Genomic DNA, 26,050 nt, shown 5'->3' with positions numbered 1-26,050 from the left:
GTAATAATTTACAGACTCACTCAGAAACAGGAGTGAATGTCCCCATTTCCTGCAACATAGCAATACTGGATACTATGAATTTTTAGTGGAGTTGCCAATTTAATAGATGAAAAATAGTAATTTCATCGCTTAAATTTGTGTATCATCAGTAGTGGAATTTAGCAACCTCTGTTGCATCTTCTCTAAGTTATATTAACTTTTCGTTTGTCATTTGCATTTAAAATACTTTCTCTTAGTTTTTTGTTTATCAGCCTTTTCTTTTTTACAGCAAATCATGCTTTACAGGAAATTATCTGAAACATTCCTATCAAAAATAGAAATAACATAAGAATGTTTACCATTAAAACTAATATTTTACTGGAGCTCTTGGCCACCGAAAAGTCTCATTATTTTTTCTTTCTTCTTTCTTTCTTTCTTTCTTTCTTTCTTTCTTTCTTTCTTTCTTTCTTTCTTTCTTTCTTTCTTTCCTTTTCTTTCTTTTTCTTTCTTTCTTCTCTTTCTTTCATTTATTCAGAGGCGGAGAGAGAGAGAGGCAGGCAGAGAGGCAGAGACACAGGCAGAGGGAGAAGCAGGCTCCATGCAGGGAGCCCGACATGGGACTTGATCCCAGATCTCCAGGATCACACCCCAGGCTGCAGGCTGCGCTAAACCGTTGCGCCACCGGGGCTGCCCTTTATTTTATTTATTTATTTATTTATTTATTTATTTATTTATTTATTTATTTATTTATTTTCATTATTTTCATATGATATATTCAACTAGAAAGAGGATTGATTGACAAAATATGAAAACTAGTGAGTTCAGTATGCTCAAATATGAAATTAACAAAAATTGTGTACATAAAATATACGAACAATAGCATCCATAAAAATGTGAAATAAATAATCTCACAATAAGAATATTACTACATTTCTAGGGGTGCCTGAGTGGCTTAGTTAAACGTCTACCTTTGGTTCAGGTCATGATCCCCAGGTCCTGGGATCAACCCCTACATTGGGTTCCCTACTCACTGGGGAACCTGCTTCTCCCTCTGCCTGCTGCTCCCTCTGCTCTTGTGCTGTCTGTGTCAAATAAATAAATAAAATCTTCTTAAAAAAGAAATTCATGGGATCCCTGGGTGGCTCAGTGGTTTAGCGCCTGCCTTCGGCCCAGGATGTGATCCTGGAGTCCTGGGATCCAGTCCCACTTCGGGCTCCCAGTATGGAGCCTGCTTCTCCCTCTGCCTCTCTATGTCTATCATGAATAAATTAGATCTCTTAAAAAAAAAATTCAGACTGTTTTAGTGAAAGACAAAAAGGTCTTGGTTGAATGGATAGTTTTACCATGGCTGTTAATAGAAAGACAATTTTGTAGAGATGTGAGTTTTTGCTATTAATTAAAACAGGACCTTGCGGGTAGCCCGGGTGGCTCAGTGGTTTAGCGCCACCTTCAGTCCGGGGTCTGATACTGGGGACCTGGGATCGAGTCCCACATCGGGCTCCCTGCATGGAGCCTGCTTCTCCCTCTGCCTCTCTCTCATGAATAAATAAAATCTTAAAAACAAAACAAAACAAAAACCCAGGACCTTGCATGGAATTTAACCCAATATTAAAATTTTCATGGAAAAGAATAATTGCAAGGAGAGCAAAAATCACTTTGGAAAACATGGAATGGGTAAAATAATGAGGGGTGGGGTAAAGCCATGAGTTATATTTAATCACTTTATTTTTTTATTTTATTTTTTAATCACTTTAATGGTGTGTTTCTTTACACAGAATTTTAAAAGTTTTATGTAATCAAGTTTGCCTGTGGCTCTGGGGTTTTTGTGACACTACCTCAAGATTACAAAAATATTTCCCTGTAGTCCCATTTGACATTCTTATAGTTGTGTATTTTCAGCTTATGTCTTTATCTTAGCTGCAGTTTATTTTTGTGTGTGGTGAGAGGTAGTGAGAAATGCCAGACTTAAAAGTAACCAGTAATGTAGTGGGAGAGGTACTAGCCTAGAATTCAGAAAATCAGAGATCTTGGCATGTTCTTGTGTCATCTGTGTAATCTTGGACAAATTAACTCTGAACTGATCTCTGGTCCTCATCTTGAAAACCAGAGTGAATAAGTTAATACCTTTCAGTCTGATTTCCAGCACTACTGTGAGGATCAAATGAAGTCATAGATGAGAAGGCTTTTTTTTTTTTAATAAAAAAAAATTTTTTTTTTTTGATGAGAAGGCTTTGACAGAGAAAAGTCCCTTTGCAAATCTTCTAAATTATCATTAATACAGATTTTTGGTCTATGCAAATGAAATGTATGTAGAATGCAGCATTATTTTTTAGTACCTGGAAATAGTTGGTCAATTCACCCAGATGTTTGTTGAGTGTCTTTGTGCAAGACCTTAGGGGAAGAGAGAGGAGAGTGGGGAGGGATGAAAACTAACATTTTTTTGAGTGCCTTTTTTGTATTTAGTGCTTTCCTTAAAGATAAGTTTTTAACCCCCAGGAATTTACAACCTAGAAGGAGGAGAAAACATTGTACACATAAGGAGAATTGGTGCCTTTATGGATGTGGGTATTGAGTCTGTGGGATTTGTGAACAGGTAGATAGGATGGAGGTCAGTGTTGTCATTTTCTAATTAGAAGCCTGGCCGAAAATGCTTTAAGAAGCAACTGCCCTGATTTTTTTTATGCCTACAGGCAGGTTTCCTCCTGTGTGACCTTCCCTAACCTCTGTGACACAGTTCTTCCTCTCAGGCCCACCCTATCAGTTATTCAAATAGTATTGTAATGATTACTGATTAGTCTTTTCCTGTACCAGCTCTCTATCGCTTTAAGTCTGGCATGTTTTCTCTTTGAAGGCTGCCCTGGGCCAATTGAGCAGAATTAGCCAGCCCTGCCTTTCTTTTTTTTTTTTTTTTTTAAAGATTTTATTTATTTATTCATAGAGTCAGAGAGAGAGAGGCAGAGACACAGGCAGAAGGAGAAGCAGGCATCATACAGAGAGCCCGATGTGGGACTTGATCCAGGCTCCCCAGGATCACGCCCTGGGCTGCAGGCGGCACTAAACCGCTGCGCCACCGGGGCTGCCCCAGCCCTGCCTTTCTTGGTGAACATTCCACTCCTTTGTGGCAAGTGCGTCTGCCCACCTCCCTACTGGCCTGTTAGCTGGAGGGCACAGGGCAGACACAGTGCCCTCCCTCCCCCCCAGGTAGTGCCCGTGCCAGGGATAGATACTGAGTCAGTGTTTGCTGAGCTAGATAAACCTGTTCCTCTCTCTCCATTTGGGCTGCGCAATAGAAATGAGCAGCATAGGGCTACTTTTGTCACCAGTTAGACCTTTTTGATAAGAGAGAGTGGACTGGGGACTGGGAAAACCACATGATTGTACCAGGGCCATTCTTGAGCCTGGTGGTTTGTATATTTTGGAGTTTTCATTGCCCCTTAACCTCCTTAATCTTTCTTGTCGATCAAAAAATCCTTTATTTTAATTACGTGAGTAATATGAAGTTATATACAATTATAAAAGTATAGGTAGATAAATAAGAAAATTAAAATGGTCTATAATTCCAATAGCCAGTAATAACCATACTTAATATTTTGAAGGCTTTTTCCATCTCTTTCAGTCTTTTGAAAAATGCATGGTGATTCATACCTGCTAATAGGTATGAGGTTTCTCTTTGGGATGATGAAAATGTTCTGAAATTAAATAATGTGAACAACACACAACTTTGTGAGTATCCTAAAAAGAAAAAAACAACAACCCACTGAATTATACAATTTAAAAGGATGAACTTTATGGTATGTGAATCATATCTGAATAAAACTGTTATTCTAAAAATGCTTATAGATACAGTGTTGTCTTTTTGTGAACTAAGAGAAAGTTGCAGATATCATACTCCTTTTCTGTGAAATGTTTCAGTACGTTTTCTCAGAATAAGAACATTCTCTTACATAACCATGGTACAATGATCAAATTAAGGAAATTTAACATAGAATACTAATATTTGTGATGCCATGCACAGTCCGCTTCCACCAGTTGTTCCAATAATGTTCTTCATAGCAGGATTTTTTTCTTCCTCATCTGGGAGCTGATTTAAGTTCACACATTCCTTTTGATTGTAATGTCTCTGTTTCTGGAACAGTTCTTCAATCTTTCTTTGATTTTCATGACATTGATTTTTTTTTAAAGATTTTATTTATTTATTCATGAGAGAGAGAGAGAGGCAGAGACACAGGCAGAGGGAGAAGCAGGCTCCTCGAGGGGAGCCCGATGCAGGACTCAAACCTGGGACTCCAGGATCATGCTCTGGGCCGAACGCAGATGCTCAACTGCTGAGCCACCCAGGGATCCTGACGTTGGCATTTTTGAAAAATAACAGGTTAGCTGCTTTCTAGAATGCCCCTCAATTTAGATATATCTGTTTCCTTACAATTAAATTTGGATTATGCATATTTGGCAGAAATGTAACAGGAGTGCTATTGAGTGCTTTCAGTGCCTCACGTTAGGAGGACCGTATGTCAGTCTGTTCATTATTAGTGATGTTGCCTCGATCACTTGGGTAGGGAGGTGTCCACCAGGTTTCTCCACTATAAGGTTACCATTTTCCCTTTGAAGTGTTTTTAAGGAAAAGAATTTTACAACATAGCCTATAGTAAAAATGTGAAGGTTTACCACGTTTTACTGTGTGCTGATGTTTTTGAATGAGAGAGAAAGATGTAACAATATTTGAAGTTTATTTTTATTATTATCATTATTTTTTAATTTATTTATGATAGAGAGAGAGAGAGAGGCAGAGACATAGGCAGAGGGAGAAGCAGGCTCCATGCACAGGGAGCCCGTTGTGGGATTCGATCCCGGGTCTCCAGGATCGCGCCCTGGGCCAAAGGCAGGCGCCAAACCGCTGCGCCACCCAGGGATCACCAATATTTGAAGTTTAAATGAAAAGGAAAAAAATTAGTGAAGGATGAGGAGACAGGAAATCAATCAGAATCTAAGTTTGAGGGCAGCCCTGGTGGGTCAGCGGTTTAGGGCCGCCTTCAGCCTAGGGCGTGGTCCTGGGGTCCCATTGAGTCCCACATCAGGCTTCCTGCTTGGAGCCTGCTTCTCCCCTCTGCCTGTGTCTCTGCCCCCCACCCCCCTCTGTATCTCTCATGAATAAATAAATAAATAAGTAAATAATCTTAAAAAAAAAAGAATCTAAGTTTGAGTAACCAGTAGAAGATGGTGCCTTTCATCAAACCAGGGAACCTAAGAATGAGAGCATATTTGAGAGGGCTGAGATGGAGTTTAAATTTGGGCCTACTGAGTACGAGGTGCCCATGAGACTTCTAAATTAGGCAGGTGGCTTCTCGGACCTGGAGTCAGGAGAGAGGTCTGGAGTGGAGGAGCTACCAGCAGGTAGCCCTAGGGACGGATGCGATTGTCCAGAGGGTGGTGCAGAGTTCAACAGGTAAAAGAGGCACTCACAGGGCCCCGAGGGCCTCTAGCATTTGCGGGAGGGCCAGAGGAAGGTGAAAGTGTGAAGGCAACTAAGAAATGGCAGGCGGTAATCATATGGAAGCCAGTGAAGTAAAATGTTTCTGGGATAAAAGTGATGTGTGTCCATCGGATTTGGTGGTGGGCTGAGGAAAGCGTGAGAGGAGGGAAGGTGAAAATGGGGTGGAGACCATTCTTTTCAGAAGGTTGGTGGTGACGAGGAGGTGGCTAGATGGGGAATGGGTGACAGGTTTAAACAATTTAAAACACTATGAGTGTCTGTGTCTCTCATGAATAAAGAAATAAAATCTTAAAAAAAAAAGAAAAAATGTAAGGAGCAAAAAATAAATTAAATAAATAAATAAATAAATAAATAAATAAATAAATAAATAAAACACTATGAGAGATAGTAGGAAGGAGAGTTGAAGAAATGAGGGGGGGATAATGAGAACATCCCCGAGGGAGGAGGAGAGGACCCTTTAGGCCAGGGGCTCCGACTCGGTTATCTACAGGACCAGGCAGGTAGATGATGTGCGGATGTGTGAGGTGGACTGGTGTGGACTGAGGCGAAATAGAATGCAAAATTTTGAGGGCTGATGTCCAGTTGGCCTTGCGACAAGAGTTTACATCTCCACCAGGGCCATGAGCTTTGCAGCGCACACCAGGGGGAGGAACGCACATCCTCATCCCGCTGCTTTGGGGTGTGCCCTGGTCAACAGGGTGGGAGCACATGGGCCATATCCCAGGGAGGAGCAGAAGTTTTTTTTTTTTTATTAAAGATTTTATTTATTCATAGAAACACACACAGAGAGAGGCAGAGACACAGGCAGAGGGAGAAGCAGGCTCCATGCAGGAGCCCGATGCGGGACTCGATCCCGGGTCTCCAGGATCACACCCCAGGCTGCAGGAGGCAGCTAAACCGCTGCACCACCAGGGCTGCCCAGAAGTTTTTGTTTTTTTTTTTTTTTGGCCAAGAAGTTTTAAGAGTGGATGGTTTTTCTCTGCCTTTTGCGCCTTTCCTTCTGCCTTGAGAACATTGTGTCCCAGGTAGGGGCTGTTCCTTCAGCCTAGGTCTTGGAATAAAGGTACATGAATCCGAATTCTAGCCAACCACACAATCAACATAAACCATGAAAGAGAAAGAAACTTCTGTTGTTGCCAGCCAGTAGGATCGTGAAGCCATTAGTTACCACAGCAAAACTGATCGATGCAGCTGTTCAACTAACATAAAACCATACTAAGATATCATTTTTTACTGCTCAAGCTGAAAAGATGCAGAAGTTTGACAGCATACTCTGCTACGGAGGCTAAGAACGCAAGCACTTGCATACACCGGTACGACCTCCGTGGATGTTGGCAATCCTTATCAAAATTACAAATGCAGTGGCTATAACGAAAAAGCTAAAAAAAAAAAGAAAGAAAGAAAAAGCTAATAAGTCTGCCAAGGATATGGAAAAATTAGAACCCTCATACAGTACTGATGGGACTGTAAAAATGGTACCAGCACCTCGGAAAATGGTTTGACTATTCCTCAAAACGTTGGACTTCCCGTATGACCCAGCAAATCCACTACCAGGTTTGAACCTAGGAGAATTGAAAACATGTACCCACACAAAAACTGGTACATGTATATTCATAGCAGCACTGTTCACAATAGCCAAAAAGTATATACAATCCAAATGTACTTTCGTTGGCGAATAGTCAAATAAAATGTGGAATATCCATATTACGGAATATTATTTGGCTATGAAAGGGAATGAAGTGCTGATAATATGCTTTAACACGGATGAACCTTGAAGAAAACGTTATGATCAGTAAGAGAAGCCATGTCTTCAAAGGAAGGTCATATTTTGTATGGTTCTGTTTATATGAAATGTCCAGAATAGGCAACTCTGTAGAGGCAGAAAATAGGGTAGTGGTGGCTGGAGGCAGGGATGGGCAGGTGGATGGGCAATGGAGAATGAGGAGTGGCCACTAAAGAGTTTCTTTTTGGGGGGGTGATGAATTTGTCCTGGAATGACTGGTGGTCATTGTGCAATTCTGTTACTATACTGAAAAACCCCTGAAATGTGTAATTTAAAGGGTTATATTTTATGGCGTGTGAATTCCACCTCAATAAAGCTGTTTGATTAAAAAAAAGAACATGGAAGTTCTGTATGTACTGATAAAGGATCACCTGTGTATTGTTAAGTGAAAGCAAGGTGCAAATCAGTGATTATATGCTATCCTTTGTGTGAAAACAGAGAAAAATAGGAATATATACCCACATTTGTTAGTATTTGCATTAAAGACTCTAAAAGTTACCCAAAAAACTATTAGAGGGGATCCCTGGGTGGCTCAGCGGTTAAGCGTCTGCTTTCGGCCTGGGGTGTATCCTGGAGTCCTGGGATCAAGCCCCATGTCAGGCTCCCTGCATGGAGCCTGCTTCTCCCTCTGCCTGTGTCTCTGCCTCTCCCCCCCACCCCCACCATGTCTCTCATGAATAAATAAATAAATTCTTAAAAAAAAAACATTAAAAAAAAAACTATTAGAAATTGTTACTTGTGGGGATGGAGGTGGGAATGGGGTACATGGAATGGGGTGGTAATTAGACTTTTCACCATTAATATTTTTATATTTTGATTTTTGAGCTACCTGAACATATTGCTTACTCAAGAATTTTTAAAAAATGGAAAGATAGCATAATGAATGCAAAACTACAATAATAAAAAGGGGCAACTCCAACTACAGGTGATCGTTGCTATTTATTAATTCAGACAGTATTGTTCGGCCTTCTGATTTTTTTCACGAGAAGCTAGAAGTTTCAGTATTAACAATTATTTTTAAAAAGCTTTATTTTTAAAATTATTTTATTATTTCTTTTTAAAGCTTTAAAACAGCGTATTAAACTTGAGATGGAAGAGGTGAGTCGGGTCTCAAAATGGAGGGCCATGATCCAAAGGAACCAGAGCAGTTGAGAAAACTGTTTATTGGTGGTTTGAGCTTTGAAACTACAGATGGTAGTTTAAGGGAACATTTTGAAAAATGGAGCACACTTAGAGATTGCGTAGTGATGAGAGACCCCCAACAAAACATTCCAGGGGTTTGCTTTTGTGACTTACCCTTGTGTTGAAGGGGTGGATGCAGCAATGTGTGCCCCACCACACGAGGTTGTTGGGCGTGTAGTGGAACCAAAGAGAGCTAGTTCTAGAGAGGCTTCTGTCAAGCCTGGTGCCCATCCAAGAGTGAAGAAGATTTTTGTTGGTAGTATTGAAGAAGATGGAGGAGAATATAATTTGAGAGACTACTCTGAAAAGTATGGCAAGGCTGAAACCATAGAAGTTATGGAAGACAGTGGAGAAAAGAGAGGATTTGCTTTTGTAACTTTGGATGACCATGATACAGTTGATAAAATTGTTGATCAGAAATACCATATGGGCATAATTGTGAGGTGAAAAAGGCCCTTTCTGGGCAGCCCCGGTGGCGCAGCGGTTTAGCGCCTCCTGCAGCCTGGGGTGTGATCCTGGAGACTCGGGATCGAGTCCCACATCCGGCTCCCTGCATGGAGCCTGCTTCTCCCTCTGCCTGTGTTTCTGCCTCTCTCTCTGAATAAATAAATAAATAAATCTAAAAAAAAAAAGAAAAAGAAAAAGAAAAAAGAAAAGAAAAAAAAGAAAAAGGCCCTTTCTGAACAAGAGATGCAGTCTGCTGGATCACAAAGAAGTCGTGGAGGTGGAGCTGGCAACTTCGTGGGATGTGGGAGAAACTTTGGAGGTGGTGGTAATGTTGGCCGTGGAGGAAACTTTGGTGGAAGAGGAAGCTATGGTGGTGGAGGTGGCGGCAGCTGAGGTGGTTATGGAGGAGGCGGTGGTGGGTATAATGGATTTGGAGGTGACGGTGGCAACATGACAGTGGTCCTGGTTATAGCAGTAGAGGAGGCTCCGGTGGTGGTGGACCGGGATATGGAAACCAAGGAAGTGGAGGTGGTGGTGGAGGATATGATGGTTACTCTGAAGGAGGAAGTTTTGGAGGTAACTATGGTGGTGGTGGGAACTAGACTGATTTTGGAAACTACAGTGGACAACAGCCATCAAATTATGGACCCGTGAAGGAGGGCAGTTTTGGTGGAAGAAGCTCGGGCAGTCGCTCTGGTGGTGGTTATGGATCTGGTGGTGAAAGTGGTGGATATGGTGTAGCAGCAGAAGGTTCTAAACAATTTCAGAAGAAAAGGGCTACAGTTCTTAGCAGAAGAGAGAGCCAGGATTGTCAGGAAGGCTGCAGGTTACTTCGAGACGGTCGTCCCGAATGCATTAGAGGAACTGTGAACATCTGCCACAGAAGGAATGCTGATCCGTGGTCACAGAAGCGACTACAGCTTCAGCCGGAACCCTTCTTGTTCAGGACTGTCATAGCCACAGTTTGCAAACAGTGCAGCTGTTGGTTAATGCAATGTGGTGTCAGTTAGGTGTAAATCCCTGAGGTCTTTTATCTGTTGTAGCTTTGTCTTTTACATGAAGTATATTGGCCTGTAAATTGTGGTAGTGATATCATACAGGAATAAAAAATTAAGGAATTTTTAACTTGGAAAAAGAAAAAAAGCTTTAAAGGAGAGGTGCCTGGCTGGCTCCGTTGGTAGAGCATGTGACTCTCGATCATGAGTTTGAGCTCCACTTTGGGCATAGACATTACTTAGGAAAAAAAAAAAAAAGACAAAACATGCTATGCAAACCAAACAAAATCACCTCTGTGCGTGAGAGTTGGCTTACGGGTGACTTTGCTCGGACTGCGAGTTTCATGAGGGCAGGGCTGTGGCCTTTTCCTCTTCTTCTTCTTCTTCTTCTTCTTCTTCTTCTCCTTCTCCTTCTCCTTCTTCTTTCTTCTTCTTCTTCTTCTTCTTCTTCTTCTTCTTCTTCTTCTTCTTCTTCTTCTTCTTCTTCTTCTTCTTCTTCTTCTTCTTCTTCTTTTTAAAATTTATTTTATTAAGTAAGCACAATGCCCAACTAGGGCTTGAACTCTCAACTGAGCCAGCCAGGTGCCCCAGAATGCTTGGCACATATTCGATACTGAACGAATATTGAAAGAAGGAAGGGAGGAAGAGAAGGAAGAAGGGGGTGAGGATCCAGGGAGCAGATAACAAAAGTTAAGTGCTTTTATCCTCTGAATGTGGTTACTACCCTCACTACAGCCCTTTGTATTCCCCTCACCTCTCTTCTGTGTTGGAGGTGGTTTATTTGGTTTGATTCTCTGTCTTTTGTCTATGACCCAGTTTTGGTTCATTTGTTCATTTTGTTTAACCTCTGGAAGCCTTTGGATCCTCCACTATTCTAAGACGATATTATAATCTGTCTTCATATTGGTCATTCAGTGGATCCTTTTAATTTATGCTTCTGTTCTATAAAGCTTTCTTTGATTTCTTTCCTCCTTTTTCCCTTCCATTTCTGAAACTTCTGTTACTTGACTATTGGGCCTTTCGGATTGATCTAGAGTTCTTTTCTTTGTCCATCTCTTTATATTTTTATCTTTCTGTGTGATTTTCTCGGCATCGTTTTATTTCTAATTTTTCATTTCGGTTGTATTTTTAAAATCCTAGAGTTTCCTCCTGTTCTCTGAGTATTCCTTTTTGAGGGCGACCTATTTTTTAATGAATGCTGTATCTTCTGGAAATTTTGAGGCTTGCTTCTGCTCCCTACATTCTTCCACCGAATGCTTCCCCCCCCCCGCCCCACCCCCCCGCCCCCCAGCTTGCCTGTTTTTACCTTTGTGGTTCAGGCTAGGGGCTTTCCTGTGGTGTCTGGTAATCTCTGGCTGGATGGCTGCTCACACTGAGGCATGTTGGAAGGCCCAAGTGCAAGGCTAGGCCATATTGACTTGTGGGCACCACTGACCAGGTGATCAGGTGAGAACTGAAAGAAGAGCATTAGGAGGTCTTTTCTCTAGGGTTTTGGAAGTCAGTTTTTCCAGAGAGGAATGCTCTAGCGTCCTGGCCCTGGAGGGTTTACCCCTGGCCACCGGTTCTGAATGCTGGTTAGGAGACAGGAGTTGATTTGATAGTCACTTCCTTCTAATCCTCCTGTACTCAGTGCAGTGCCTCATGCTCACCTGCTGTGCCTCAAGTCTCTAAGTCCTGGCCTCCCTAAGTCCCACCCTACCTGTTTCAGTTTCTTTAGAAAACAAGTCTTTTGCTTCTTTGGAAGTAGGGGGAGAGGAGGGGGTTGCCTAACTGAATAGGTAGGGGAGAAGAGCCAGGGTCTAATTGTTCCTTATACAAACTTCTACAACCCCTTCCTGCCTTCCAAGATTGCTAGTGTTTCCGATTCCTGAACCTTTCTGGGTTTCTGCCCCAAGAGCCAGCTTGTTTCCCATTTGCTTAGCCTTCTGTGGACATACCGGTTTTGACTTTCTGCCATGTGCTAAACCAGTTGCCACTTCTCATCTGCTTTCTATCTTCTGTGAGTATTGACATCTCCCATCTCTTGTCTCTCTTCTCATTTGTTTTATTCTTCCGAATTTAAAATTCCACTCATGTAATTTTAGTAGTGTTTCAGGGAGGAATAGTGGTAAACGTAGGTGTTTAATCTGCTGTGTTTAATTGGAATGAGCCCAGAGACCATGAATTTATATCAATTTGAATGGTTATCAGTGGATATCAGTTTGAATGGTTGGGTGGCTTTTGCTACCAAAATCTAGCAATCCTGGTGGATTGGTAAGAGAAGGGCTCACCAATTGGATAGGGTTTTCACCAGGTGGATTTGGTGGAAGGACCAAAGGGCTGGAGAGTTGAGGATTTTGCACAAAGAGTGGTTGAAACAACAGAACATACAGTCTAGGTTGCATAAGTGAAGAAAAGAAAGATATGAGGGAATTGATGGTTAGAGGAGTTGATGGGCTAGAGATCCCATGAAGTCGGAAGAAACTTGTGGATTTTTTTTTTTTAACAAACCCTACTTGGTCTTACCAGCATCTTCTCAGCCAGGGGCTGAAGCCCTGTCCCTAATCCATTCATGTTTCTTTGCTTTGTTGTTCTATCTTGCAGGTTAATGTCCTTTCTTTTAAAAAGAAAAACTCTGGGGTTGCCTGGGTGGCTCAGTCGATTGGGCATCATCTGACTTTTGATTTTGGCTCAGGTTGAGATTATGACCTGAGCCAAAATCAAGAGTCATGGGATTGAGCCCTGGATTGGGTTCCACACTCAACTCAGAGTCTGCTTGAGGTTTCTGTCCCTCTGCCCCTCCCCCTACTCCTGCTCTTGCACATTCTCCCTCCCTCCCTCCCTCCCTCTCTCTCTCTCTCTCTCTCTCTCGTAAATAAATCTTTAAAAAAGAAAAGAAACCTCTTTGCAGGCAGAGGCTCTTCCCTCTGTCTGGTACCCAGGGCAGGACTCTGTATGGGGAACAAGGGTGGTGGTGTCTCACCTCTCTATTTATCCCTGGAGAAAACTGGGGGTGTTCAGAGGTCTCACCTCCAGATTTCATTTCTGAGCCATGCCTGAGGTGGAATAGATGAAGAAGGTCCTGGGAGGATAAAGTCTTCCCTACAGATCCTTTCTTTGGAGCTTTGGGAAAAGCGTCCCTCCTGCTAGCGATCTCTGTTTGCTCACCAGTTGTTCCCTCTTGCAACTTGTTTTCTATCCCCGCTGCGATAGAAAAGCCTCCCCTGGCCTACTTGTCATATCTACTGGCCTGAGTCCTATGAACACCAGCAGATGCCTTGGAGTTTCTCTCTTGAAAACCCCTTAATTTACAGAAACTAAGACCCTGGGGTGTCCTCACTCCTGGTCCAGGGTTCTTTGCACTGCAGCAAATTCAATGCCTGAGAGGCACCTAGAGGCAGTCAAGAGTGATGGTGAGGAACAGGGGCTTCAGAGCCCAACACGCCTGGGTTCAGACCGAGCTTGGCCATGTGCCGGCTGCGTGATCTGAGCCAGTTATATACATAGCATCTCGGGAATCTCCGTTTAAGGTGGGTAATACGCTCGCCCTGAACAGTTGTAAGATGATAATGCATATCAAGTACTGAGCGTGGCATGTGGAGAATGCTTCATTGGTACCTATCTTTCTTTGCTTCTCCTCCTCAAGCCTCTCTGCCCAAACACCCCACTGCTGTTACCCCTCAGGCGAGCTAAAATGACACTGATGAAGGATTGACTCTTTCATTCTCAAGGCCTGGGTCAGCTCCCCTATCTCCCCCAAACCCAATCTACTGAGGAAAAAGTTAAGGGTTGGATCACTAGGGTTCCCTGAACCTGTACTTTCAACTAGCCTGGGGTCCAGTGGCTGCCAACAGTGGATTATAGGAGAGCAGCCCTAGGGATCCCTGGGTGGCGCAGCGGTTTGGCGCCTGCCTTTGGCCCAGGGCGCGATCCTGGAGACCCGGGATCGAATCCCATGTCGGGCTCCCGGTGCATGGAGCCTGCTTCTCCCTCTGCCTGTGTCTCTGCCTCTCTCTCTCTCTGTGACTATCATAAATTAAAAAAAAAAAAAAAATTAAAAAAAAAAAAAAAAAAGGAGAGCAGCCCACTTTGAGGAAGGTTTCTCTTTATGGTTCTTTGATCCTCTTCCCCACTCATTTGGGGGCTTCCTGGACTTTGGTGTTTTCCCCTCTCCCTGGCCATCTCTCTGAGCATTTTATCCCATGGGAAATGGAGCCCATCACAAGGCTTCAGCTGTACCCCGACTCTCAGATCTGCTCTCTTCTAGCAGCTCATCAGAGCTTTGGGCTGACCTCCTCATTCCTCGGTCCTTTCCTCCCCACACCACCCTTATCCAAATTGTGGCTTGCTTCTTGCCTGGTTTACAGCAACACCCTGTGCATTCTGTATGTGCCCTACACTGGTCTGAGCACCAGTTTCATCACATTATTCCTTGCCACCGAGTCTTTCAGTGAGTTCCTATTTTCTTTTTCTTTTCTTTTTAAGATTTTATTTATTAAAAAAAAAGATTTTATTTATTAGAGGGAGAGTGAGCACGAGCAGAGGATGGGCAGAAGTAAACTCCCCGGGGATACCTGGCTAGCTCAGCATCTGCTTTTGGCTCAGGATGTGATCCCAGTCCTGGGATCGAGTCCCACATCGGGCTCCTTGCAGGGAGCCTGCTTCTCCCTCTGCCTGTGTCTCTGCATCTCTCTGTGTGTCTCTCAGGAATTAAAAAAAAAAAAGAAAAAATAAGTAGTAGACTCCCCGCTGAGCAGGGAGCCCCACTCGGGGCTCAATCCCAGGGCCCTGAGATCATGATTAGAGCTGAAGGAAAGATGTTTAACCGGCTGAGCTACTGAGGCGCCCCAATGAGTTCCCGTTTTCTGCAGGATAAAATCTAGATCCTTGGGCCTGGCTGGCACTCAGGGCTCCCCAGAATCTGCAACTCTGCCCACCTTGCCTTTGCTCCAGTCTCATCTTGCAGACCTCCCTCCAGCCAGCCAGGTGCCTTCCCCGACCTTACATCAAGCCATATCTTTCCCCTGTTGGCTCATGGCATCCCCCTACCCCCAATGCCTCCCTCCCTCCCTTTTGTTAATCTCACTTCTGCCCACTTTCAAGATTCAGCTCCAGTCCTGCTTGCAGATCTTCCCCAGCCTTCAGCCGCCATCTGCCATCCGTTTCCTCTTTTCCTCAATAGCATACGGGGGCAGCATTCAGCCTGTGACTGTTGCACATGCATCTGTGTCCTCCCAGCAGACAGGGAGGCTCTTTCTGTCGCCTGCAACCTGTCGTGAATGCAGTTGGTGCTCATTTCAGATAACGCTTTGTCTGTATTGAGCACTCTCAGCCTGCAAGGCACAGGATTCCACTTGTTAAACAAAATGTTTCCTCAACATAACCCCCTTTCTTTCCTGCTCCAGGAGAGGGCTTTAGAAATGAAGATAGTTCTGGAAAGCCCTCTCTGGGGGTGGGGATGCAAAGAGACCAACCATTTCTTTTTTTTTTTTTTTTAAGATTTTATTTATTTATTCATGAGAGACGCACAGAGAGAGGCAGAGACCCAGGCAGAGGGAGAAGCAGGTTCCCTGCAGGGAGCCTGATGTGGGATCCGATCCCAGGATCCCGGGATCACACCCTGGGCCCAAGGCAGGCACCAAACTGCTGAGCCATCCAGGGATCCCCGAGACAAGCCATTTCACCTCCACCTATCTCTCTCTGGCTCCCTCCCCCTGTGTCTCGGGGTCATTGGCAGCAGTTTCTTGCCCCTCCTCTCCCCTCCCCTCCCCTTGTCTCCTGTCCAAACATTCTGCACGTGGTGGCCAAGTCCCCTCTCCAGCCCTCTGATTCACAGTGGTTCTTCCTGCTGGCTGCTCTCTCAGCCCTGATGTTAATGTTTTTGCTTTTCATCTCGTTTCCCCCTTCTTCGAGCCAGCTAATGATTATTCAGGGACTTGTCTCATCCAGCCGTCCCCTATCCCTAAGTTCTCTTTAGGGCAAGGGTCACGAGAGTGATCTCATGGCCATGTGACTGCTGCCTATACCTCACCCCCTCCGCTGTCCTGATCCTAACACTCTCAAAAGCTGGTTGTGTGCCCTGCCTCCAGCCACCTGAACGGAGACCTGAGTGGGAAGGTAAGCCTCTGGTCCTTGCCTTAGGCAGGCAGTGGCCACGAGTTTCCAGCTGCTCGGCTCCCGCTGCCTCTTTGTTCCCCACCTGTTGCTGCTTACTGACTTTCTCCCTGGGCACCCGCTTGCCCTTGTCTGTGCAGTGAAGGCTGGGGCGGAGCTGCAGGCAGCCGGGCCCTGCTGTGGCCATGGGGTCCTGGCCGCCCGGGCCCAGGGGATGCGCAGGCTGGGTGGGGAGTAACTCCGGCTTTGCTCACAGATTTCCTTCCGATGGCTGACTCTAAACCACTCTGCTCCCGTGACGGGGACCCCATGGCTGCAGAAGCCTTGCTCCGGGATGTGTTTGGGATTATTGTGGATGAGGTCATTCGAAAAGGGACCAGTGCCTCGGAGAAGGTGGGTCCTGCCCCCTCCTCCCGCCCGCGTGCCCGGCTCACAGCTCGCCTCCTGCCACAAGGCTTCACCCCAGAATTCATCACTGTCTCCCCGTGCGCCTCGGGGCCGCGTCCTGGGTCCTCCTGTATCTGTTGGCCCTGGTTCCTGAGTTGCTTGGGAGGCAGCGCTAGCGCGTTGAGTGCAGGTGCACACGGCTGGGACAGCCACGGGGGAGGGGGGTCCCCGGGCCCAGGACCTCCGCCCCTGCCCTCTCCCGCCAGGTCTGCGAGTGGAAGGAGCCCGAGGAGCTGAAGCAGCTGCTGGACCTGGAGCTGCGCAACCAGGGCGAGGCGTCGGAGCAGATCCTGGCGCGCTGCCGGGCCGTCATCCGCTACAGCGTCAAGACCTGTGGGTGCCGGGCCGCGGGGGGCTCTGGCCTGGGCGCAGCCCGCGCTCAGCTCCGGCTCCTTCCCCAGGCCACCCGCGCTTCTTCAACCAGCTCTTCTCGGGGTGGGACCCGCACGCGCTGGCGGGGCGCATCGTCACCGAGAGCCTCAACACCAGCCAGTGAGTGCCCCCGGCCCGGCCCCCACCCTGCTTCGGCTGGCAGCGCCGCTGGCACGTCTGTCTTTCTGCTCATCCCCTCGGGCCCCTTTCTCCCAGCTTTCGCAGGCCTCCTGACCCCAGTGTTTCCTCCCTGTCCGTCCCTGGCTCCTGGTCGCCAGCTCGTCCTCCCTGGCTGTCCCCCCTCCTGCCCCCCCCAGCCTGGCCTGGGCACCCCCCCTCCGCTCGCCCTGCCTCATGCCCGTCTCCCGGCAGGTACACGTATGAAATCGCCCCCGTGTTTGTGCTCATGGAAGAGGAGGTGCTGAAGAAGCTCCGGGCCCTGGTGGGCTGGAGCTCCGGGGACGGGGTCTTCTGTCCGGGTAGGTGAGAAGGAGCGGCCCCCCTGTGGCCCTCGCAGGGTTCCTCCCCCGGCCCTCTTGCCCTGTGCTGGCCGGGAGGGGCGATTCCTCTTTGTTTCCTCTCCAGCTGGGCTCGGGCCAAACCGGGGAGAAGCTGCCCAGGCCCCTGTATCCTCGTGTTTGCCAAACAGCCTTGGGATCAGCCCTCCAGTGCCTGCCTGGGAGGGGAGGCGCTGTCCTGGGTCAGCCTGGGGTCCGGAGGGGAGCGGTCGGGGCGCCCGTCCCGGGTCATCGGGTCATCGCAGCCGTCCCGGAGCCCCGGAGCTTATCACTCGTGCTGCTTGGAGCCGCTCCCTTGGGTGGAGAGGTCGGGGCGGCCAGCTCCGGTTTTGACCCGCTGCTCCTCCCTCTTGCCGCCTTCCCTGCGACAGGTGGCTCCATCTCCAACATGTATGCTGTGAACCTGGCCCGCTATCAGCGCTACCCGGACTGCAAGCAGAGGGGCCTGCGGGCCCTGCCGCCCCTGGCACTCTTCACGTCGAAGGAGGTGGGAGGAGGCTCAGGCCTACCGCGGGCTCCTGACTCTACTGTCCGGCCACTGAGCCTCCCTGCCCCTACCTGTTGCCAGGGCCAGCCTGCCTCCAGCCGGAAGTGCTTCCTTCCAACCAGGGGGCTGAGTCAGTGCTCCGTTCCCCTTGCCTTCTGTGTGGGGAGCAAAGGGACGAGTGCCGCACCCTTTCTACTCCCAGTGTAGTCTGTGGACCAGGAGCATCAGGAGTACCTGGGAGCTTGTTGGAAATGTGCAATCTCAGGCCCCACCCCAGATGTACCGAGTATGATCTGCATTTGAACCAGAGCCTTGGTGATTTGTAGGCGTGGGAACATTCGAGAAGCCTTGGTCTACAGTCTCATCTGTTGTGGCTCACACATTTACCAGTCTCTCTCCTCCCTCTCCTCTCTGCCCTCTTGCCGCTAGCCTAATCTGCCCTTTGCCTTTCTCCACAGTGTCATTACTCCATCAAGAAGGGAGCTGCTTTTCTGGGACTCGGCACTGACAGTGTGCGAATAGTCAAGACAGATGAGAGGTAAAGGCCCTTCTGTTCACATGGCTCAGACCCAGCCTGGCACAGTGTACTTCACCACTGCCAGGAGCTCTGGCCTCGGGCCCATGCCCCAAATGGGTTTGTCTCCCCTCTCTGTTTCTTCTTCTTCTTCTTTTTTTTTTTTTTTTTTAAGATTTTATTTATTTATTCATGAGAGACACAGGGAGAGAGAGAGGCAGAGACACAGGCCGAGGGAGAAGCAGGCTCCCTGTGGGGAGCCCGATGTGGGACTCGATCCCAGGACTCCAGGATCAGGCTCTGAGCTGAAGGCAGACGCTCAACCACTGAGCCACCCAGGCATCCCTCTCTGTTCCTTCACAGGTTGTCCCTTCTGCCTACTGGTGCCTACTGGAGCCCCTGAGATCTATTTACCCCTTTAGGGAAAAAAAATCAACATTGTGGCCTCTGCATAGCTAGCCCCATATTATCCTATTCTCAACAGTTGTGTCTTCCAGCTGAGAAAACCGATTACTTCTTTACCCACTCGGTTTTCTTTTCTATTTTTCTTTTATTTTTTATTATTTTTATTATTTTTTATTTTTTTATTTATGATAGTCACACAGAGAGAGAGAGGCAGAGACACAGGCAGAGGGAGAAGCAGGCTCCATGCAGGGAGCCTGATGTGGGATTCGATCCCGGGTCCCCAGGATCACACCCTGGGCCGAAGGCAGACGTTAAACCGCTGCGCCACCCAAGGATCCCTCTATTTTTCTTTTAAAAGATTTTATTTATTTATTCATGAGAGACACAGAAAGAGAAGCAGAGACACAGGCAGGGGGAGAAGCAGGCTCCCCGCGGGGAGCCCGATGCGGGACTCGAGCCCGGAACTCGATGCCGGGACTCCAGGATCATGCCCTGGGCGGGAGGCAGGCGCTAAACCGCTGACCCACCCAGGGATCCCCTTGGTTTTCTTTTCTAGAGGAAAAATGATTCCTGAGGATCTGGAGAGGCAGATCGGTCTGGCCGAAGCTGAGGTGAATGAGGGAGGGGTGCTGGGGCAGTGGAGCGGGACCCCTTGGTCTCTTCTTGGAGGCTCCTCTGGGCTCTCCCCACTGAAGAGCTCATCCCTCTTCTTGACCTCTGTGCCCATGTCCTCCATGAGCGGAAGTGATCAGGACACTCTGTGCTGCTCTCAGGGGCTTTGCTGAGACCCGCAGGTGGGACCAGACCCCCGGGGTCAGGAACAGGCCTGAGTCACGGAGTGGAGTCCCTAGGCAGCACCAGCAGGGAGTATGTTGGGGGCCTGAGTGTAGCGTGGAAGGTTTCCATGAGCTGCGCGGCTCCGTGCAGGGAGAGCTCAGGAAGATGTGCCAGCCGGTAGTGAGGAGGGCGGGCTTTGGGCAGTGGGAAATGCGGAGGCGCCCTGCACGCTCGGGGCGCGTGGAAACTGCTGCAGCCATCGTGAAGGGCATTTGGCACTCTCTATACAATTTTTTCTTTGTATCTGCAAGGATTTTATTTATTTATTTTTTTTTTATGTTTTTAATATTTTTTTAAAATTTTTATTTATTTGTGATAGTCACAGAGAGAGAGAGAGAGAGGCAGAGACACAGGCAGAGGGAGAAGCAGGCTCCATGCACTGGGAGCCCGATGTGGGATTCGATCCCGGGTCTCTTTTTTTTTTTTTTTTTTTTAATATTTTTTTCAACTTTTATTTATTTATGATAGTCACAGAGAGAGAGAGAGAGAGAGAGAGAGGCAGAGGGAGAAGCAGGCTCCATGCACCGGGAGCCCGATGTGGGATTCGATCCCGGGTCCCCAGGATCGCGCCCTGGGCCAAAGGCAGGCGCCAAACCGCTGCGCCACCCAGGGATCCCCTATCTGCAAGGATTTTAAATTTTGCTTTTGTGTGTTTTTTTTTTTTATTCTAATATCTATGCAGCAATAGCACTTCGTGATTGAATTTTCTTAAGAATTAATGATGTTAAAAAAAAGAATTAATGATGTTGAGTATCTGAGTATCTGTTACTGCACTTCTTTGCTATCTTACTGGTTTCTTGGTAAATCGAATGTCCAAATGCTTTGCCCATACATATACACATATACACATATATGTATTAATCGAAGTATAGTTGACACACAATGTTCCATTTGGCTCAAGTGTACAACTTAGTGATTCAGCATGTTTGTGTTATAGTATGCTCACCACAAGTGTAGCTGCCATCTGTCACCATACAGTGCTATTACAGTATCATTGACTATATTCCCTATGCTCTACCTTTTGGCACTATGTCTACAATATCTTTTTTTTTTTCAAAGATTTTATTTATTTATTCATAGACACAGAGAGAGAGGGGCAGAGACACAGGCAGAGGGAGAAGCAGGCTCCATGCAGGGAGCCCAATGTGGGACTCGATCCCGGGTCTCCAGGATCACACCCCAGGCTGCAGGCAGCACCAAACCGCTGCGCCACCGGGGCTGCCCTACAATATCTTTTTTTTTTTTTTAAGATTTTATTTATTTATTCATGAGAGACACAGAGAGAAGGCAGAGACACAGGTAGAGGGAGAAGCAGGCTCCATGCAGGGAGCCCAGTGTGAGACTTGATCAACCGCTGAGCCACCCAGGCATCCCTCTACAATATTTTTTTAAGGTTTTATTTATTTATTTATTTGGGGGGAGAGAGAGCACGCACGTGCATGCCCACTTGTGGTGTGCAGTTCAGTGGTTTTTAACAGAGTTGTGCAACTATCACTACAATTAATATCAGAACATTTTCATCACCCCAAAAGGAAACCTTTAGCCATCAATCCCCAATTTTCCCCAGACCTCCTACTAGGCAGCACTAAGCTAGTTTGTCTCTCTATGGATTTGCCTGTTCTAGATTTTTTTCATATAGACGGACTTACATTATGCATGGTGTCTTGTGATGAACTTCTTTTACTTAGCATGCTGTCTTCAGGATTCATCCTCGTGGTAGCGTGTGTCACTACTTCATTCCTTTGATCGCTGGATAATATTCCGTTGTATGGATCTACCGTATTTCATTTATCTGTTCATCAGTTGATGGATTTCCACTTTTCAGCTTTTTTGAGTAATGCCGCTCTGAACATTTGTGTACAAGTTTTTGTGTGAACACGTTTTTCCCTTTCTCCTGTTTATATACCTGGGGACAGAATTGCTGACTCACGTGATAACTCTGTATTTAACTTCTGAAGAGCTGCCAGACTGTTGTTCAAAGTGGTGGTGCCAGTTTCCAGTCCCACCAGCAGCGTATGAAGGGTTCCAGTTTCTCCACATCCTCACCATCACTTGTTATTTCTTTCTTTCCTAGTTTGTTTCAGTTGAAGTATGATTTACATAAAGTGTTACGTTAGTTTCAGGTGTACAACATATTGATTCAACTGTTCTATCTCTACAGTACCCAGTGCTCACTACAATAAGTGTTGTCACCATGCATTATTACAGTATTATTATTATTTTTTAAAGATTTTATTTTTATTTATTCATGAGAATATACAGAGAGGAGAGAGGCACAGGCACAGGCAGAGGGAGAAGCAGGCTCCATGCAGGGAGTCTGACATGGGATTCGATCCTGGGTCTCCAGGATCAGGCCCTGGGCTATAGGCAGCGCTAAACCGCTGAGCCACCCGGGCTGCCTTATTAAAGTATTATTGACTAGATTCTTTATGCTGTACTTTCATCCCCATGACTTATTTTCTAACTGGAAGTTTGTACCTCTTAAGCCACTCTATTTCACTCATCCTCCCCCAACCTCCCCTTTGGCAACCACCAGTACCGACTTAGCCAGCCAGGCGTTCCCTCTGCCCATTTAAAAAAAAAAATTATTTATTTGACAGCAAGAGAGAGCATAAGCAGGGGGAGTGGCAGAGAGAGAAGCTGGCTCCCCACTGAGCAGGGAGCCCGACACGGGGCTTGATCTCGGGTCCCCAGGATCATGACCTGAGCCAAAGGCAGACACCCAACAAACTGAGTCACTCAGGTGCCCCCCCCCCCGCCCAAGCCCATTTTTAAATTGGGTTATTATTATTTTTTTATTTCTCTTTTTTATTTTAGTGGGTGTGAAGTGTTGCCTCGCTGTGGTTTTGATTTGCATTTCCTTAATGACTAATGATGATGAGCATCTTGTCATGTGCTTACTGGCCATTTTTATATCTTTGGAGAAAAGCCTATTTGTATACTTTGCTTAGGTTTTTTTTTAAGATTTTATTTTATTTATTTATTTGTCTATTTATTTAATATTTTATTTATTTATTCATGATAGACATAGGGGGAGAGAGAGGCAGAGACACAGGCAGAGGGAGAAGCAGGCTCCATGCAGGGAGCCCGATGTGGGACTCGATCCCGGGTCTCCAGGATCATGCACTGGGCCAAAGGCAGGCGCCAAACCGCTGAGCCACCCAGGGATCCCCCCCAATGAATTATCTTGACATCTTGATGAAAATCAGTCGATTATTGGAGCACCTCAGTAGCTCAGCTGATTAAGCATCTGCCTTCGGCTCAAGTCATGATCCCAGAGTCCCAGGATCGAGGCCCACATAGGGCTCCCTGCTCAGTGGGGAGTCTGCTTCTCCCTCTGCCCCTTCCCACTGCCTGTACTCTCTCTCTCTCTAATAAATGAAATCTTTAAAAAAGAAAGAAAGAAAGAAAGAAAGAAAGAAAGAAAGAAAGAAAGAAAGAAAGAAAGAAAGAAAGAAAATCAGTTGATTGTAAATGTGAGGTGGTGTTTCTGGATCTGGATTCTTAATTCTGTTCCATCCATCTGCACGTCTATACTATAGACCACATTACCTTGACTAAGATACCTTTGTTGTAAGTTTTGAATCAGGAATTGTGAGCTTTCCCACCCTGCTCCTTTCCTAGATGGTTTTGGCTATTCTAGGGCCCCTAAATTTCCATATGAATTTTAGGGTCAGCTTGTCAATTTCTGCTTCGAAGCCAAGTGGGATTTTTTTTAAACTTTTTTTTTTCCTTAAAGATTTTATTTATTCATGAGAGACACACACAGAGAGAGAGAGGCAGAGCCACAGGCAGAAGGAGAAGCAGGTTCCATGCAGGGAACCCAATGTGGGACTCGATCCTGGGACTCCAGGATCACGCCCTGGGCCGAAGGCAGGCACTAAACCGCTGAGGCACCCAGGGATCCCACCAAATGGGATTTTGATAAGGATTATGTTCAATTGGTAGATCCATGAACATGGGATGTCTTTCCATTTCCATCTTCTTTGGTTTCTTTCAACAATGCTTTGTAGTTTCCAGAGTATATGTTTTGCACTGCTTTTGTTAAATTTATTCCTAAGCATTCTCTCTGATGGTCTTATAAATGAAAATTTCTTTCTTTCTTTCTTTCTTTCTTTCTTTCTTTCTTTCTTTCTTTCCTTATGTTTCTTCTTTCTTTCTTTCTTTCTTGGCTTCTTTTCTTCCTTCCTTCCTTCCTTTCTGCTTGCTTTCCCTTCTTGTCTTTTCTTTACTTTCTTCCTTTGCTTTATCTTTCTGTCTGTTCATTCTTTCTTTCTTTCTTTTTTAGAAGAGTTTATTTGTTTCAGAGAGAGAGCACTAGCAGGGGTGGGAGGAGCAGAGGGAGAAGAAGACTCCCAGCTGACAGGGAGCCTGACGCAGGCCTCCATCCTAGGATCCTGAGACCATGACCTGAGCAAAAGGCAGACATTTAACCAACTGAGCCACCCAGGCGCCCCAAATGAAATTGTTTTCTTCATTCTATTTTTGGATTGTTCGTTGCTAATGTGTAGAAATACAGTTTTAAGTCTTGATCTTGTACCCCTGCAAACTTGCTGAACTCATTTATTAATAGTTTTTTTAGTGGATTCCTTAAGACTTTCTAGTTATTATATTATGTCATTCAGAAGTAGAGATAGTTCTGCTTTTTGCCTTTCCAGTCTGGATGCCTTTTATTTTATTTTCTTATCTAATTGCACTGCTAGAACTTCAGTGCAATGTTGAATAGAAGTGGGGAGAGTGGCCACACTTGTTATGTTCCTGATCTTAAGTGGAAGGCTTTCAGTTTTTCAGCATTGAGTATGATGTTAGCTCTGGGCTTTTTGTAGTTGTCCCTTATTAGGTTGAGAACATTGCCTTCAACTCCTAGTTTGTTAAGTATTTTTATCAAGCGGGAGTGTAGGATTTTGTCACATGTTTTTCTGTGTCTATTGAGATGTGTTTTTTCCCCTTTATTCTGTTGATAAGTGTGTATTACATTAATTGATTTTTGGATGCTAAACTGAGCTTGTTCTCCTGGGACAAATCCTTTTGTCATAATGTATAATTTTTTTATATGTTGCTAATTTTGGTTTGCTAATGTTTTATAGATTTCTATACCTATGTTCAAAGAGGTATTATCTGTAGTTTTCTCATGATGTTTTGTCTGGTTTTGGTATCAGGATAATACTTGCCTCATAGGATGAATTCAGAAGTGTTCCTCTTCTGTTTTTTGGGGATTTTTGTGAAGAACTGGTATGAGTTCTTTTTTAAACATATTATAGAATTCATCAAAGAAGAGAGGCAGAGACACAGGCAGAGGGAGAAGTAGGCTCCATGCAGGGAGCCCGACTAGGGACTCGATCCCAGGACCCGGGATCACGCCCTGGGCTGAAGGTGGCACTAAAGCGCTGAGCCACCCAGGCTGCCCTGTAGTAGTTTTTAAAAATAAAAATTCAAGTTCTCCATGAACTTTTGTACTATTAGAATTTTTTAAATAGCATTTTGATCTTCCAGTAAAGACACTAACATTTTTTGAAAGTGTATGAGCTTTGGAAATAAACCAGCAGACTGACCTAGGATTGGAATCCATCTCTGGAGCTTAGGCTTGGGGGCTAACTTTGTTAATACCTCTGAAGCTTAGCACCCTCGCCTGCAAATTAAATGGGATAGTAGCGTGTTGTGAGGTTGAAAGGGCCCAGGTCAGGGATGCAGTAAGAGTGTAGAGATGGCTCAGCCCCGGGCTCTGGGTAGCTTTTTAGAGACCTTCACAGCTTCTTTCTTCTGCATGTTTGCTGCAGGGTGCTGTGCCATTCCTGGTTAGTGCCACCTCTGGCACTACTGTGCTAGGGGCCTTTGACCCCCTGGAGGCAATCGCTGACGTGTGCCAGCGTCATGGGCTGTGGCTCCATGTGGATGTGAGTGAGACTTGGGCCTGAGGGTGCGGTGGGCTGAACCAAGGCCAAGGCCCACATTGTTCCTTTTACTCCACAGGCTGCCTGGGGTGGGAGCGTCCTGTTGTCACAGACACATAGACATCTCCTGGATGGGATCCAGAGGTGCATATGGCCACCTGCTTCCTGAATCCCACCCTTCAAATCCTTGGTCCAGAGAATAGTCCTGGACTAGGGAGCTTCTGACGGCAGTGAGGGAAGGAGGTTGGCGGGAGGGGCGTTGGAGAGATGATGGAGAGATGATGGAGAGGGCTGGGAGGTCAGAAGTCCCTCTTACCGCTGAGACGAAAGCCCCTTTACTGAGGGTTTGGTAGAGGAGGGGTCTCCGGTTGAGGAGCAGCCAGCTGACCCGGCTTTGTTCTGCGCACCCCAGGGCTGACTCGGTGGCCTGGAACCCCCACAAGCTGCTCACAGCGGGCCTGCAGTGTTCAGCTCTTCTTCTCCGGGACACCTCGGTGGGTCGGCTCACCCTGGACCTCCGTCTTTTTCTCTGGCCTACCTCAGAGAGGGTGCTGGCCTTGCTGTGCCCTCCCCCCTGCCCGCCCCGTCCGAAGCTACGAAGCTACGTAT

General features: G+C 46.2%; 1 protein-coding gene and 1 pseudogene across 4 annotated transcripts in view; both read left to right on the top strand.

The window, feature by feature from the left end:
- The window catches only part of CSAD (cysteine sulfinic acid decarboxylase), a 32,030-nt gene that overhangs the window by 3,815 nt on the left and 2,165 nt on the right, over positions 1-26,050 (top strand). For 3 of the 4 annotated variants that reach the window (XM_038577771.1, XM_038577772.1, XM_038577770.1), the window contains exons 2-11: positions 16,227-16,363; positions 16,624-16,750; positions 16,819-16,909; positions 17,162-17,268; positions 17,679-17,794; positions 18,253-18,332; positions 19,270-19,324; positions 25,328-25,444; positions 25,521-25,585; positions 25,854-25,935. In XM_038577771.1, coding sequence (XP_038433699.1) covers positions 16,238-16,363; positions 16,624-16,750; positions 16,819-16,909; positions 17,162-17,268; positions 17,679-17,794; positions 18,253-18,332; positions 19,270-19,324; positions 25,328-25,444; positions 25,521-25,585; positions 25,854-25,935 — 966 coding nt within the window. In that variant the 5' untranslated portion in view covers positions 16,227-16,237. Of the gene's footprint in view, positions 1-15,622; positions 15,974-16,226; positions 16,364-16,623; positions 16,751-16,818; positions 16,910-17,161; positions 17,269-17,678; positions 17,795-18,252; positions 18,333-19,269; positions 19,325-25,327; positions 25,445-25,520; positions 25,586-25,853; positions 25,936-26,050 lie in introns of those variants that run through there. The other variant, XM_038577769.1, reaches the window with a different exon arrangement.
- Positions 8,001-10,869, top strand: LOC119866358 (annotated as a pseudogene).

This window comes from Canis lupus, chromosome 27 (assembly GCF_011100685.1).
Source record: "Canis lupus familiaris isolate Mischka breed German Shepherd chromosome 27, alternate assembly UU_Cfam_GSD_1.0, whole genome shotgun sequence".
In the NCBI taxonomy this organism is placed as follows: Eukaryota; Metazoa; Chordata; class Mammalia; order Carnivora; family Canidae; genus Canis; species Canis lupus.
This window is presented reverse-complemented; position numbering and strand designations above follow the sequence as displayed.